The 16,559-nt window shown below is 33.9% G+C and overlaps 1 protein-coding gene across 2 annotated transcripts; it reads right to left on the bottom strand.

Moving 5' to 3' along the window:
• Nucleotides 1–1,621: 1,621 nt before the first annotated feature.
• Nucleotides 1,622–10,819, bottom strand: LOC112525606. Of its 2 annotated transcripts, XM_025135797.1 has the most exons (8): nucleotides 10,295–10,803; nucleotides 9,632–9,743; nucleotides 8,461–8,502; nucleotides 8,343–8,379; nucleotides 4,207–4,355; nucleotides 3,971–4,122; nucleotides 2,179–2,293; nucleotides 1,622–2,094 (listed from the first exon to the last, which is right to left on the bottom strand). In XM_025135797.1, the coding sequence occupies exons 1-8, from the start codon at nucleotides 10,774–10,776 to the stop codon at nucleotides 1,957–1,959; spliced, it is 1,227 nt and encodes a 408-aa protein (XP_024991565.1). In that variant the 5' UTR covers nucleotides 10,777–10,803; the 3' UTR covers nucleotides 1,622–1,956. The 2 variants fall into 2 exon arrangements, with proteins under 2 accessions (XP_024991565.1, XP_024991564.1); XM_025135796.1 differs by having other exon boundaries at nucleotides 8,343–8,502; nucleotides 10,295–10,819.
• Nucleotides 10,820–16,559: the final 5,740 nt, after the last annotated feature.

Below are 16,559 nucleotides of genomic sequence, written 5' to 3'. Positions count from 1 at the left end.
GGTTCTTTATTTTGAAGAAATTTTAAAAAACTTGTTGGAGATATTAATAATAGTATCTTTCTGAGCCATGTGCTTGGTTCTTAATTCCCACTTAAACATTGTTCTTTTTACAAGAATGAAACATTCTTTTTTATGTATCATTTCCAAATTGATGACCTAACACATGTTTATCAGGTAAGTCTTTACCGTGAAGAGCAGAGCAATCATCGTTACTTATTTTATCGCATAGTATTCTTGGCTATCAAAATATATTGTTGGTAAATGTCTTTTACCAGATAAGTATTTATCGTGTAAGATTCGCGGTTCGTGTTATGTCTCTTTACCAAGTAAGATTTTTGATTTTTATCGTGCTTATAAGGTAAGCGTTTGATAAACTACCTCTTACAAGTTGATATAAAGTAATAAAGATGAATTTAATAAGGGTCGTTTACATATATAAGCTTAAACAAGATTGCAATTAAACTCGTGACCTCATTGATATATTGAAGCTCTATATGGGCAATAAAAAATATGTTTTAATCATTTTCAACCGATAAGAAATATTAAAAATAAGAGAAAATGATATTTTATTAAATATTTTTGATAATATAGTTAATGTTAAAATAAAATAGATCTTAGAGTTTAATATAATTTTCTTTTAATAATTTTGATTTTCAAAATTCTATTTTCTATGGTTGTTAGAGATCTTTGTTTGTCACTTGCTGAATAATTTAATGTAAAATGATTAAGTGATCAAAATAATTAAGAGGCTATCATGATACAGTAAAAAATGAAATATAATTATTGTATAAATGTTTACAATAAAACTAGGACGTTTAATGGTTAAAGAATGCCCAAGATACAAAATCATTCAAAGAGTTTTAAAACCATTAAAAACAGCATTTTTTGTTACCAAACAAAATTCACCTCTTAATGGAACTATTAAGAGGTAAACAAGCAGCTCTTAAGTAACCTAAAAACCTTTCATTTAGATAGATAATGAATGCTTATTGTTTCAACACAAGTTTTACAAGAATGTAATTTTACAAATAAAAGTTCAGTTTACCAAGCAGAAGGATTTTACAAAAAAAATTAGAGCTCTCTCTAAATGTTTTTTAAAAAAAATAAAGCAAAAAATTAAAAAGATTTACAGTTAACTTCAATATATATTTTTATTTTTAAACATAATTATATATAGTTTTATCATCCCAATATATTTTATAAAATATGATGGGATTGCTGTAGATATACATGTCTCCCTATAACAACTCACTACAGAGATGCACAAAATACCAGTCAACTGATTTTGGACCGCTCCTAAAACGGACTAGTTGGGGGACCAGTTAGGACCATCGTCCTGATTTGGTCCTAAATTTTTGGCTTAAAGCCCGGCCCGCTCTTCTTTTTGGCAAAATAGGGCCGGTCTTTTTAGGTACGGTTAAAAGCCGGTCCTTGTGCACCCCTACAACTCACAAAAGTTGATGATAGGCCCTGCAGGTGAATTCAAACAACAATACTTCTATTCTTCAATTATCATGCTAATCCTCTCAATCACAATCACAATCACAATCACATTCACATTCACATTCACATTCACATTCACATTCACATTCACATTCACATTCACATTCACATTCACAGGTATGAAAAAACCATTTACTAGCTCATTCATTATCTCAGTAAATATATAATAACAGCAAGTAAAATCAAGTTACCATTACAAAGGCAAAGATATAAAGTGGTGTTTAACTCTTTTGAGGACAAGAGAAACTATAACTTGATGGTTGTGCATTTTCTCCATATAAAGGAAGGATTTATGATGGTCATTACTCTAATCATACCGTAAAATTCAAAGCAGAAGTTAAAAAAAAGCCGATAAATTGAAGAAAAAAGGCAAAGCAGATGGAAGATGAGGCGACCTCTATATACAGACAGCATGGCTGAGCATCAACGAGTTGAGCAGAACACTGATACATTCTATAGGGATGTGACAGACTTATGGGCAATGTCATAAACAGATATAAGAATTTCCGCACCTATGAGTATAATAATCAGCCATTCCAGAAAATCTGATTTACGGTTCTGAAGAATCTCTTGAAGAAAACGAATGTTGTGCTGCAACAACGATATAAATATAAGTGTCATCCCCATGGCCAAATTGTTCAATGAAAAGAAATTAGGAATGAAGAAGCATCTTACCTCCACAAATTTCAACTTGAAGTCCAAACTTGCAAATCTCTGGGTTAACTCAAACTCATCTCTTAGATACTCCCATATCTGAGCATATTTGGCATCCTTCCAGGCAATATCAGATCTATTCAAGCCAATACAATTTTCCATCAAATTATATCCATTTATTGATTTTACACAAATGAATTCAGAGGAAGGGGCTGTTTGGTTGGTTTTCCATCCTGTATTAAAGTTGTATTTGTGGATTAATTTGTTTGTATAGATTGGGAAGGTTCCTTTTTGGGAGGGTTTTCTCCATAGATGGAATGAGCATGTTTTTTAAGTGGGAAGGGCAAGTTTGGAAAAAACTTGGCTTTCTGCATAAAGCTCCCCTTAGAAGCTTATTGAATAAGTCACTTTCTATATCATTAGGCCACTACCAAACAATCATGTATAGCTGACCGAATAAGCCCTGAGTTCTATTACGCTCATTAAGTTGCTAACATACAGGCCAGAAGTAAAAGATCGCTACAGATATCGAGCCACCATTTCATACATAACACAAAACCATCAATGACAGCATGCCAAAAGGCTCAGGAATACTCTCACCCGAAGGTAAGTAAACAATTCTTGAAACACATGCTTTACTAAAACCATGGAAGGTGAAGTCATTGATGTTCTGTTTTATATTGTTAGATATGTAAGCATTGTTAGTTTGTTTGTTCAGTTATTAAAGTCTCTTTGATTATCCATCTCATAGTAATATTTACAATTTCGGCAAAGTAGCACATGCATTTAACATAGACAACATTATACATTAGTCTAGGATTGAAACCTATATGTTGTGGTTATAGTTGATAACTTTCTTAAGAAAAAGTAAGTTTAAATTTAAAATTAGAGGCGGTAAATAGGCAGTGTCTGGCAAATATGATAACGGGTAGATTAGTTTTCATTTCTCTAAAACATTCAAAAACTTATTTTCATTTTATATTGAAAGGAGACGATTCTTACAAGAACAAATACATATCATAAGAAAAGCAAGAAGTTGAATCATATTAAAATATGAAAGTATTTAATTATCCTTCATGAATAATATTCCCCACTCCCTCCATCCCAAAATAAATGTCCACATTGAAAATGGCACACTGTTTTACGAATGTGTAAATATTACACTTTTTAAGTAAGCAAATGACAATTTTACCCTTAATAATAAAGAGAGAATTTTCTCCATCTTATAATTAAAGGGTCATATGGGAAGGTAAATATTTACTTTTGAAAGTTGGCGCTTATTTTGGGACAACCTAAAATAGAAATGTGAATAATTATTTTGGGACGGAAAGAGTATCATTTTCCCGGCATCATAAAGACAAAACTCTAAAAGAAACATTAGATATGGCCGATATTTGCTTCTAAAAGAAAGTACTTGCTAGTATTTACATTAGTTTCCAATTTCTTTTCGTAAAACTATTTCTGAAATTGAAGCATGTTTTTGCAGGAAGAGAATCACAAAAAAACTCTTACTACCTCCATTCTAATAAAATGTAATTTCATACTTATTACACTTTTCATATTCACAAATATTTGACACCCTTATGTAAGATATGATATTTTTCTGGAACAGTGTAAAACCATATAATGTTTCAAATGACTCACGACAATACATGTCATATAGTAAATGTTACAACTGTATTGAATGGAAAATGATTTAATCAGCTTTTATTTTCTTTTTATCGTGAGCTAAAATGTGGCAGGAAACAGGGGGTTGGTATATTAGACAACAGAACATCACTTTCCCACACTTAGAGCGTCAATTAAAGGTTACCTCTCGAAAAGTCCAAGCTTAAGTATCACATCAGCAAGATTTGAATTTGCCTTCCCTACCAACTGAAATAGTTTTTTCCTTTTCATCGTGAAGGTTCCAGTTTTTTCCATGCCGCGATTTATATCAGTGAATTCTGCAACCATCCCATCAACCTAAAACAAGAAGTATGAAGAACCGGACCAGGCATTCATAAAACTATTAGAAACTTACAATGTAGAACCCATGAGTTCACCCACCTGGCGAACATAGTAATCAAGTGCTATACTCTGACCTAGAACACTGCCAATTGTACGTATCCCATCAATGTTCAAATACTGCAGCATTATATAATCTAACCCACCTTGCATCCATGTGCCCAAAGTTGGTTTCTCCCTAACCTCATACTCTGAGTTCAAACATCAAAGAGCTCAGAAACATATCAAGTAAATGAGATAACTAGAAAGCATGTATATTATTTCCTCAAGTAGCAGAAAAGAAGTATCTCCACAGAAGCCAAGAAAACAAACTACATAAAAAAGATTGAATCAAAGCAAAACAATCCAGTGATTCACAACTTCAAAATGTTGAGTTTACATATTTGCAATGCACTACAAACATCTGCCCAAGCCATGTTACAGCCTTACAGGTTCCTTCTTATCAGCATCTTTAAATGCTATCAACCAAAAATAAAATATAGAAACATGAAGTTCATATTAACAAACCACACACCACATCCATCAACTCAAAATTCCTATTAATAAGTCAAATAAAGCAAGAAACTAGGGTAGTAAACTAGGGGTTGAGATCGAGATGGGAGGATGAAAACTAGAGAGAGAGAGAGGGTAGGGTTAGGGTTAGTGAGTCGATAGTTAAGTTTTACGTCATTCCTGTACTTGCCCCTTTCCGTATTGCAGTTGCTTACCTATATACAACTCTTCTAAATTTTGATCGTTCCAGCTTTTCTCTTCCTAAGAGTAGTTCGCACACTTTTTACAAGCTGGAATCTTCACGGATACAACCACTGTACCTTTGGGTGGGATTTGCTGGTTTCGTTTTGGTTGGTTTATATAAAGCAAGAAAATCCATAGTAAATGGATTATAGTAATATAATACCCCCTCAATGCAGACATCAATAAAAAAAGCTTTAAATGCTTAAAAGGATGCGGTAAATCATAATATATCTCAAAGATGCATTGCTGATCTCAGACTAGGTATATCCTTACAGTCAAAAGGGATGCTAGATGTCCTGAAGCAGATTATTTACATGTGCAGCTTCAACATACAAGCTTTTTTTGGTGGGGGGTGTTTTCACGGATGGTGGGTAATTTTAGAAGCTTTCATGCAACTAACATGCATTTGATGTCACAATCAGATATCACAATCCAATGCCACTACCAGAGATGCACCAAGGTTTGTGCTTAAGAGTGACAAGGGTTCATCTCCTAAAAATGCAAGTGAGCATAAAATATGTAATTATTTGGTATATATTTGTTCCACAAACAAATCTGTAAAAATAAATGCTTCATAAATTTATATGCAGTTAATAGCACGCTTTGGCGGATAGCAGTCCTAGAGAAAACAGCGGTGTGTTATAGCGGTACCCAAATAGCTGCCGCTATTGATCGCAATTTTGGTAATCAAATAGTCGTTGCTATTACCGATCTCTTTCGGACTTCTTCTTTTAATTTAAATTCTATTTGGGCTTTTGTTGTGTCATTTCTGTGGGTATTTAGAGCGAAACTTAGGCCTGCAAACAAAAAGGAAATGGTTAAATCAGCAATAGGAACAATTAGGTCAAACTTTGGTATAGATTCCAAGTCCAAAGCTCTGCTCATCTATTCCAGGTCCAAAAAGCTTCAACAGCTCGAATCTTCTTCTCTACTCCACAGTTTCACGGGTTTTCTGCTGGATTTCTAATGAGTTTTCTTCTCGACTTTTCTTCTCGTCTCGACAGCACAGCACCTGCTTGATTTTACAGCTCCTGCTCGATTCCTGCTCTGGATTTCACAGCTGTTTGGTTCTGCTCGAACCATTCCTACTCCTAATCCAATTCTACTATGAGCTTTATAAACTCTATTACTATGTTGCTTGTGTGATTTGAATTGTTTCACTTGATATATATTAGACATACAATATTTTACGTTTTATACATTCGTATTAATATTATGAACATAATTCTTTTACCGCTATATCATGACAATAACCGCTATTTCAGATCAAGGTCCCGACAGCTGTTTCCGCAATCAACCACGTTAACTGCTTATATCATTCTTAAACATATTCAATCCAACTTGGTACTAGCAAGACTGATGCAATCACAGGTGTAGGTTGACTTTCTTTTATTTTGATTATGGCAAGTGAAAGTTCATCATGCCAGCATAACAGAAGTATTAAAAGTATGAAACTATAATTGATAACTGAATATGTCAAACCGCAACCAAAAAGAACTAATTGCGTGAATGAAGACTTAAATGAATAGCCGAGAAGGGGAGGCTCGCAGCTTCGCTCAGCAGAAGAGCCTGATTTTCTATTAGGCTCTAGAATAGTCAAATTAATGGTCAGTCTAACTCTTAACTCGTAATGGCCTGGTGAGTTCCAACTTGAGCTTACCTTTAGAGCTTCCTGGGCTCTAGGCTCCACAACGTGCACAATCTGGATTACAGGCCAGCAAGCCCGGAATACCATGTGACATATGCTACTTTCTTCTTGCAATTACTATGTTCCGGGGAAGTGAAAAATATTATTTTTTGACCCTATAGTATTGTGTGGTTGAAGACAAATGACATTACGTGCAATAAGAATAGCAGATGTGTTATTGTTGCTTCAAAAGAAAACAAATGAAAATTGAGGAGAATGAATAGAAGAATGACTAGCCGAAGGTACACATCACAGTGCTCATCTGCTCACCGTCCTATGTTTCCATGATTTTGTCACTGCCATATCTCATGACCTAATTGCCAAGCTTTGTGGTCGATTCTCTCCCAAAATTAATTTTAACCTGATTGCCAATGGTGTATTATTATTTTTTAGCGGCACCAGAGAATCAAACCTGGCCCAACAGAAGTCAAGAAATCTATCGGACTGGCTTTCCCCAGATGAATCAGCAGCACCTGACCCAGTACCAGACCGGTGAAGGGTCTTCGCCAATCGCCATGGTTGGCAAACCCATAAACCAAGGATGAGAAATTATACTAGTTATGCGTATAAAACACTATGGACATGTAAGCCATCGAGAAAAGGTACAGAACTTCAGGCCCTCTGTTTTACAATAATTACATAATCAACAATGGTGGACAATCTCAATTTTCCACAAAGCTTAGTAATGCAAGACCCAACAAACCCATAGCATAACTGATCTTTCCCAATCATGCAACAAATGCCAGCTATAAAGCTAGATCCTAACCATGTAAAAACTAACTTGAGCATTTACTGAACTTGGTTCACCTAACACAAACTATTATTCCTCAAGGCCTATCAAGAAAACTTCTAATAACAAGAATCCTGCAGAAATAGAGTGCCCTTTAAAGAACCTATAGGTGATAAGCTTACACAGACAAATTCATATAACAGTAGGATGTCTGAAGATGGTAGGATTACTTGCTGTCCTTACTGCATGTGCTATTTCCTATCATGCATATTGAGAAATTTCAAGGTGAATGATATATTTAGAGGCTGTTTGTTTACCTCTTAATAGTTCCACTAAAAGGCAATCTCTGAATCACTAGAGGTGAATCTTGTTTGGAAAAAAAACACTGTCTCTTAACGGTTCTAAAACCCTTTGAATGATTTTGTATCTCGGGCCTCCCTAAACCATTCAGAGCCATAATTTCATTCTGAACAATTACCAAACAACCATATTTCATTTTGCACTATATCATAAGAGCCTCTTAATCATTCTGACCACTTAATGATCTTACACTAAACCATCCAGCAACTGCCAAACAGCCTCTTAGTGTGCATATGGTGTTGACTCTAACCTAATACAACCCTGCAATAATAGTTGGCATCAGGAGGACCAACCATTCAACCAATGCCTGAGGCCCCTATTCTCAATGTGATGCAAGCTATAATTATGTTATAACTAGATAGATGGGCCAATATATGTATAGAAATAATACCTCTAATAGGTCACATATACCACAATTATTCAACAATCAACAGTTGCATTGCATTACAACCTACACAAATACAATAAGACATTAACAATCCGTTCACAAATCACAACAAAAACCTTGTTGTTGCTATGTTACGCTAGGTGATCCTTGAAGGATGTTACAATGATTTGAGCATAACAGTTTGTAAGACCTTATTTAAATTAAGAGAAAATGAAGATTACGTGGATCTGAATAAAAATTAAAGAAAAGTAAGCATGATAAACTCAATGAGACCTCACCATCCTTTCTCATCTCAGGGAGCAATCCTGACGCATGCTTTTCTACAATTTTCAGATACCCGTCAATTTCATGATCACGGACATTAAACAAGACAATTGAACCATACTGAAAAACTACCATATAGCTGCAGTCACACCCAGTTATGCTTGCACCCAAACCCTGAAAAGCATATAGCATCAAAGAAACTTCAGGAGTATGAAACCTTCAACTATGTGGATAACGAACAGAGATTTTCAGTTCCGTGCACCGCAAACAGTAGTATGCAAGTGCCAGATGATAACTCCACAAGACAGTTTGTTTATGATTGAGAGTAGTTGACTCGCTCACATGCAAAAGAATCTGTATCACCTCTATATATTAAGATGTACTTTTTGGAATTATATAACATTTATATACGCCAAATGAACTCAAGCGAAAGGCAAATATGTGATGCAAAATGATGGCCAACATTAGTTGTTTCTCTCATGTTGCATTTGGATAATAATTTAAGTATATTGTTTGTCAATCACATTTTAATAACACTACAAGATATCGCATAACATGTCTAACTAACAAATGAGCATGTTCTTGAGGAATTATCCCAAGTAATTTAGCAGCTTTTACCCTCTTAATTACTCCACCAAGCCCAGTGGCAAGGTCAATAGTTACTTGGTATGTTGTTAATTCAAAAGAGTATGTTCAAGGTGATCATTGTAATTAATTATGAGCGCTCTCTTGGTCCCTCATTTTTGCCCCCATGGAGAAGGAAGATGATGTAACATCAAAACTGTACTGGTGGTGTAACATACGCTATGACTTCTCTAGGTTGCTGACCAACAGAAAGAACCACGCTTTGATTCTACATTTGTCTGCTGTAAAGGCCATTGCCCTCCTGAATCAAACAAAAAAAGAATGGGCTCACAAGGCACAGCCAGAATATGGGGCCAAAAAGTGCAAAAGGAGCAGGATCGAGGCAATGGCTGCTAAAAGAATGGAAGGAAAGAAAAGAATTTCCCAAGGATCTCAAACGGGAAGCGTGCAAATAGCACGAGACCTTCAACTATGATAGCCATTTACCACTTTGTTTTGACAAATAAGACAAGAAACCATATAAGGTTCAAGATTCAAGGGATGAGAAAAAAAAAAGCTAGGTTAGTAACTGTCCATTTCTATTACAACTTTTAAGACTAAAAGCTTGTATGATGCTTGTCCAGTGTTGTTATACAAATACCTTTTGTAAAATAATTAACTTTAAACATACAACAAATACCCCTGAAATTTTCTAATTACTTGAACAGAACAGACTTACAATAAGCTCAGGCTTGGTGCTGCCAAACCTTAATACAATATAATTAGTCATGCGTGATGTAGGCTGGATGAAATTGGGTCTGTTCTGTTCCAATAGACTTCTCAAATCAACACTGCAACCAAATCACGCAGTCAATATTCATCCAAGTTGAACGCACTAATCAATAGTCATGAAATATTTTTATCAAAGAAGTACAATAGTAAAACTAAGCCAGGTAAATGTGCATATACATGCTCTTACAAATTCATATATGTATATATATAGAGAGGTTTAGGGAAAACCCAAAAAAATGAAGAAACTGAGGAACACTAACCATCCATCTAGACGGTATACATGTGCATGCAAATAATTGAAAAGTTGTTCCACTTTGTTCCTCAGTTTTTCATATATTTTTTAAGTTTTCCTAATCCTATATCAAGAATACACCATAGCCTTATAGGTTTGTAATTCCAAATAACAACAGTCAAATGGTCTGTTCAGAAGTTCCAGAGAACCAATATTTGCTTGAAATTCTTAAGCATTGTATGCACTCTGAGATATAATGCAGCGCATTTGGATACATCTGTTGCTTATACACTACAATTCCAGTATGTCTTTTCACTTGTCAGAAAACCACTTTCAATTGCATTTAAATACGAAAATTTCAAGCACCTACTGCCATACCTAGTAGAGAAGAAATAAGCCCTAACAGGAATAGACGGTTTAACGTCCTCATCACTCACAACGTCATCACCAGAATCTTCAACCTCAGCGCACACAGCAGGCTCATCCCACTCCATCGTGTCTGCCACCGACACCGACGGGGATGAAGAAGACGAAGACGAAAAGGAAGAAAAACATCTAGCCACTACGGAGTTCGAACTAGAGCCGAATAATTCACGAGCCGTCGCTGCAGTCGGAGGAGTAGACGAATGTGAGAATCGACGTAGACTTAGGGTTAGGGAAGAGCGCGGCGGCTCAACCCGTACGTGCTGCTGTGATGGCTGCGATGGTGTGAAGAGGATAATAGGGTTTGAGGTGAGTGTGACGAGGGTTCGGAGCGATCCGAGAGTCAGATTTCGAGAAGAAGACAGGAATGGGATGAAGAGCATGGTGGCGCTGGTGATTTTCGTGCGGTTGCGGAACAATCTGTGGTGCCGCCACATTATCACCGAGGCCGGAGCATTACGCCGCCGTGTGTATCTGTCGTGGTTTTTGCGGCGTATGCGGTCTTATTGGGTTTAATATTCATTTTAAAAGTCAACAATACACTCGTCTTATTGTTCCCTTCAACGACTACATTTCTTCCCTTTTTTTTTTTTTTTTTTTTTATGTAAACTCTAATTTCATTGTTGTGGTTAAAGCACTCTTTGATAATTGTTAAATGGTTTGATACAAAATGATTTAATATCTTTTTTGATATAGTGTAAAATAAAATATAATTGTTTAGTAGTCATTGAGCACTGAATGATTAAGGGAGGCACTGAATACAAAATCATTCAAAGAGTTTTAGAACCATTAAGAGGTATATTTTTTTTTACCAAACAATATTCACATCTTAACGATTCAGATGATGTCTCTTAGTAGAACTATTAAGAGGTAAACAAACAACCGTTTAGTAAAATTTTTGAAAGTGCAATCTAAACTTTAACAATTATATAAATTGTTCTAGTGGCTCTCATTTGGCTTAAAAATGGTCCCCCATCAATAATTTTGTTAATTTTCTCTATTAGTATTAGGGGAACTTTTGTCATTTACTCATTTTCGTTTTATATATATACACACACACACACGCACACGCATCTACAAAACAGGAAAGACGAACTTTGGGGCTAAGCAAATAAAGATATTCGATATCCAAATAAAGCCCGATTTTCCCTGCCAACGAATCAGAACTCTATTGCCCTGTAATCTGGTTGTGATTTGACTCCAAAAATTCCGTTTTGTTGTCCTACTTGCTTTACTATTTGGAGTTGTAGGATGAGCATTTTCAATTGATTTGGTGGTGGATCAAAGGTTTTTTGTGTTATCTGTTGGAAAAGATGTTCAAACTTTGTTTTTCTGTTTGATCTGAACCTCGTGTTTGCGCTCTACCATCTGCTTGCACTCGAGGATTCTTACAAGTTGCGCGCCTCGAACACCATGATAAAGATGCATAATGAAACACATGTTCATGCATATATATATACTGATAGGTTTATGTTTCTTCACTTTTGACACTGGGCATTTTATCAAGGTGTTAATATACTTACATCTTTTAGGGTTGTGAGCAGGGGTGGTCGATTATTTTTGAATGAACCTCTATTTTTCTTTCTTAGGGGCCGTTTACTAAACACTTACTCGGGTAAGTGAATACCAAGTCATATTAGATTACCGAATGAATATGATAAGGACCAAGAATCTTACCCGGTAAGAGCGAGACAAGGACCAAAATTCTTACCCAGTAAGTGAGGACGAAGACTCTTACCACGGTAAGAGCTTACCAAGTCAATTGTTGCATACAATATCGTTTTGGTGGACTAAAATCTTACCTGATACGTAAATGATAGTGTCAAATTTGACCTGTAAGCGCTTAGAAGAAATGAGAAGTTCTAAGCATTAGAAGGTGCCACCTCATTATGTTTGGTTTCTCCTTTTATATATATATATATATATATATATATATATATATATATGTATGTATGTACGTATATATATGGTTATAAATTTATAGGTATAGTTAACTAAACCATCTAATTTTTAAAAAAATGTTACACAAAATAATCCATCTTACATAAATTATTAAACAGTCAATCGTTTAAGTTATCTAATTTAGGCATGGAACGAGCCCGGACGCGCTGAAAAACCCGGTCCACCCGCTCTGATCGAGGATGTCGATTCCCCACTAAACCAGAGACGGGGATCCTTGTTTGTTTCAAACCGGGGATGGGTATCGCACTCCTCGCCCCGCCCCGTACTTGTTATATATACACATTAATTAATAAATATTATACATATATTATTTATTTCAACTAAATCGGTATTTCATAATTTTTTATTTCCTTACTAGGTTTAGAATCTAAAATTGTTAATTTTTTGTGTTAGTATGTAATATTTTGGATGTCAAGTCAAAATACAATTACTCGATATGTCTTGGATATTTACTCGATGATTTTGTATTACACAATATGTTTCGTACATGTGACTGTTAAGTTTTTTTTGATGAAACTGAATTTCTTTTGATTTCAGGCTATTAATTATTATATGATATTGTGATTTTTTTGTATTTAAATTAAATTCATTTTGATTTTAGATATATCTGAAATATGTGAGATTTAAAAGTGTGTGGTCTCTCGTATATTTGATTTATAAATGCTTACATAAACGGGAAAAAAAATCCTTGTTCCCCCATTGGGTATGAGGATGAGGATGAGGATGTGATCATATTATCCAACGGAGATGAAGATAGAGATGAGGAATAGGGGACAGGGATGGGGATCGTGGGGCCCGCCCCATTTCTATGTCTAATTTAATTACATGGTTTTCTTTTTCGTCGAAAATAACTACTTATTATTCTCTTTTTTTTAACCAAATCTATTGTCATGCTAAACTTGGACTCTCATATAAAATATATGGTAATTATGTGTGTATTATTTGTCTGCAAAATAGAGGAAAAAGATGTTGAATGGAAAACTTCAAAGAGGTTGGTGAAATTCGTGTACCCCTTTCACGTCTTGCACGTTTTGAGAGACGTCATAAACTCAAACAAAAAATAAATACTACATTTACCCACCTCTCAATTACATGTAGTTCAAATAGTTTATATGTAAATGTGCTAGACTTTGAAGGAAAATTGAATTTATTAATCGGTCAGTACTTTCAAATCCAGAGAAGACATGATTAAAAATTCAATGTGTCSATACATTCATCGATCGAATCCCAACGTTTTGGAATTTAGAAGGTATTAAAAACTTTAGTGTTTTTTAACATTTTAAAAACACACACACACACACACACATATATATATATATATATAACTAATTACTTTATTCATTTATTTATTTTTTCCTTATAATAAATTACTTTCTTATTTAAATGCTTTGAAATTTATAAAAATTTTGAATTTTTATCTATTTTGTGATTCAACATTGTTACTGTAACGCGCGCACACACACACACATATACACACACCTACAATAACAATTATAATGATAATTAGTGTTTTTATATTTATCTTTTTCTAATTCTTATTTAAATGCATTGAAATTTATGACCTTCGTAATTTTAATTTTGACATTGCATGAAGGATTAACCATAATAAATGTTGATGAAGATTTGGAACACCGTACACCCATAAAAAATATTGTCTACCATCAAGTGTTCAATAACATTCATCCATTCACCGAATATACAAGGTAAGATTTTACTAAGGAACCGTTTACTAAACGTTTATCTGGGTAAGTGCTTACCAAGTCACATTGTCTTACCGGATGAATATGGAAATGACCAAGAATCTTACCCGGTAAGAGCGAAGACAAGGACCGAGAGTCTTATCCGGTAAGTGCATGTGGCGACTCTTACCATGGTTAGTATTTACCGGATAAATTGTTGCATACGATGTCGTTTTGGTGGACTAAAATCTTACCCAGTAAATGAGTAATAGCGTTGTCGGTAAACGCTTGCTGGATAAGTGTTTAGTAAATTGTCCCTAAGTTTATATATTCATATTCTACAAAATCCAATTTATATTATTTCTTCCCATACTTATTATGATTCTCACTACGCCTACAATGGTTAATGCAATTCTAATCCTAAAACATTGAAGCAGATAAAACGCCTTGAACACAATTAAAATGTAAATTGAAATCACTATTAGAGATGTTATATTTAAATGTGGAAACAATAACATAAATAATACCACTGCTGAAATAATACTCAGTTTATAATTTTGCATTCAGGATTTATGTCAGTAGGGACTTTGATAGTGTCAATTACCATTTTATGTTATGATGTACCTATCGATGTGTTTTGAAATTTAAGCATGTTCACAAAAAGCATCAGGTAGGTGATGTGCATTCGTATAGTAACGTCTTTTGATGTAACGGTGAAATTAAAGTTTATTAATATTCCTGTAAGCTAAGTTTGTGTCATAGCAACGCAAAATTACCAAAAGGAGCCGCTCATAATCTAACCCACATTCTCCAACTAAGGACGAAAAAGTCCTTTTCACGTATTAGTTTTTATTTATTTGCAAGTGATTAAAATTTCAACAAACTATTATAATTTATTGATCACAATATTTTACTAAATACATAACCAATGGTTGAGTAAGGACATGTGTCATTTGCTTTTAAAACCAACACAAAAGAAGCCTACTTATTTACTTTAAAACGTAGTTATTTTAACTTCCATGAATACCTCAGTATTAGCTAAGATTGCAGTTTATAGTTGATTTAAAACGGTTCTCCAACATTTGTTATCAATAGTTTTTTCTTGGATGACCATTTGTGATATTTGGTTCACTAGTTGATCTGGTTACGTTTCGATTTTATACACACTTCCAGACACCAATTTGTTCATTTTTATCAAATTATGTTTTGATGGATTCATCTATTGTTAGAAAAATATTGGTTTTCGATTGCTTGGATTCCACTGAAAGTCGTGTATCACTTTCAGATTGAAGTATTTCGATGGTACAATAGGAATTTCAATCGGATAAAATTCAGTGGATTTCCCGAACAAAGAGTTTTTCGTGTTATGAAATCTGTGTACCAAAAATCAAATGACCAAATCGTAGTTTTTCCCTCAAACGGTCGAAAAATGTCATACGGTAGTTAAAAAACCGGGTTTTCAAAACATAGTCAAAACCGGGTTTAAAATTTCAAATTCAAGTTTTTTGAAGCATTTTCACAAAGCAATATTACCCGAATAAAAAAAATTCAAACTGACCTGGCAACTCGACTATAGCCAGGGGCTTTGCCCTTTGGACCCCGCCACCACTTATTATTTATATAAGGCTTGGTATATCTTATATTGATGTTGATTTTAGATTTGATATTTGAAGTAACTATAGATTGATTAATAGAAAAGGATTTTACCCTCTATTTATCGTATTATTAAAAACTTTAAATCGGTCGCTCTTATCAATTTAAAATTATTATTAATCTTTTCAATTTTTACTTTTATATTAATTATTATTCAAATACTTGGTTATCAAAAAAAAAATATAACATTTTTAGAAATATTTTGATAAATTATATAAAAGTTAACATATTTATTTTTCTTCCATAAATAATAAAACTTTGATAAGTATTTTAATAAAATAATATAATTCATTTATTATTTTTGTGAGAAATTAATAATTGTTTAAGATATGTTAGGGGCCGTCTATCGAACGCTTACTCGGGTAAACACTTATGAAGTGACGTTACCTTACCAGATAAATATGATAAGAACTAAGAATCTTACTCGATAAGAGCAAAACAAGAACCAAAAGTCTTATCCAATAAGTGAGAGTGCCAACTCTTACCATGGTTTTACTGGGTAAATTGTTGCATCGATGCTGTTTTCATGGACTAAAATCTTATCCGGTAAGTAAGCGATAATGTCGAATTTCACGGGTAAACGCTTACTGGGTAAGTAATTAGGTAAAGGGCCTCTTAGGTAATGGTTAATTAAAATCATGATTTAATGTATATAGTGTCTAAAAATTTGTATTTTGTTATAAAATCCAAATTTATAATATTATAATATATATAGCAAATCAAATCAAAATTCTATTAATTAAAAACATTATATCATTAGTTATTTATTTTAAATATATTATGAAATGTTAAATTTACTAATTTTTAAGTACGTCATTTTTTTTATCATTTTACATTTTTAACTATTTATTCAGATGTAATTAGTTTGTTTATCAGCTAACAACTTATCAATTAGTTTGTCAAATGTAATCTTAGTAGCAAAAAAA

This window comes from Cynara cardunculus (assembly GCF_001531365.2).
Source record: "Cynara cardunculus var. scolymus isolate 2C chromosome LG 13, CcrdV1, whole genome shotgun sequence".
In the NCBI taxonomy this organism is placed as follows: domain Eukaryota; kingdom Viridiplantae; phylum Streptophyta; class Magnoliopsida; order Asterales; family Asteraceae; genus Cynara; species Cynara cardunculus.
The sequence above is the reverse complement of the archived record's forward strand: the minus strand, read 5'-3'. Positions and strand labels throughout refer to the sequence as shown.

Excerpts from the sequence above, each read along its gene's own strand:
- LOC112525606 (XM_025135796.1), bottom strand. The coding sequence starts at position 10,776 with ATGTGGCGGCACCACAGATTGTTCCGCAACCGCACGAAAATCACCAGC. Across the intron at positions 9,744-10,294 it reads GCTTATTTCTTCTCTACTAG|TGTTGATTTGAGAAGTCTAT; the intron begins GTATGGCAGTAG and ends ATTTGGTTGCAG. Across the intron at positions 4,123-4,206 it reads TTGATTACTATGTTCGCCAG|GTTGATGGGATGGTTGCAGA; the intron begins GTGGGTGAACTC and ends TTCTTGTTTTAG.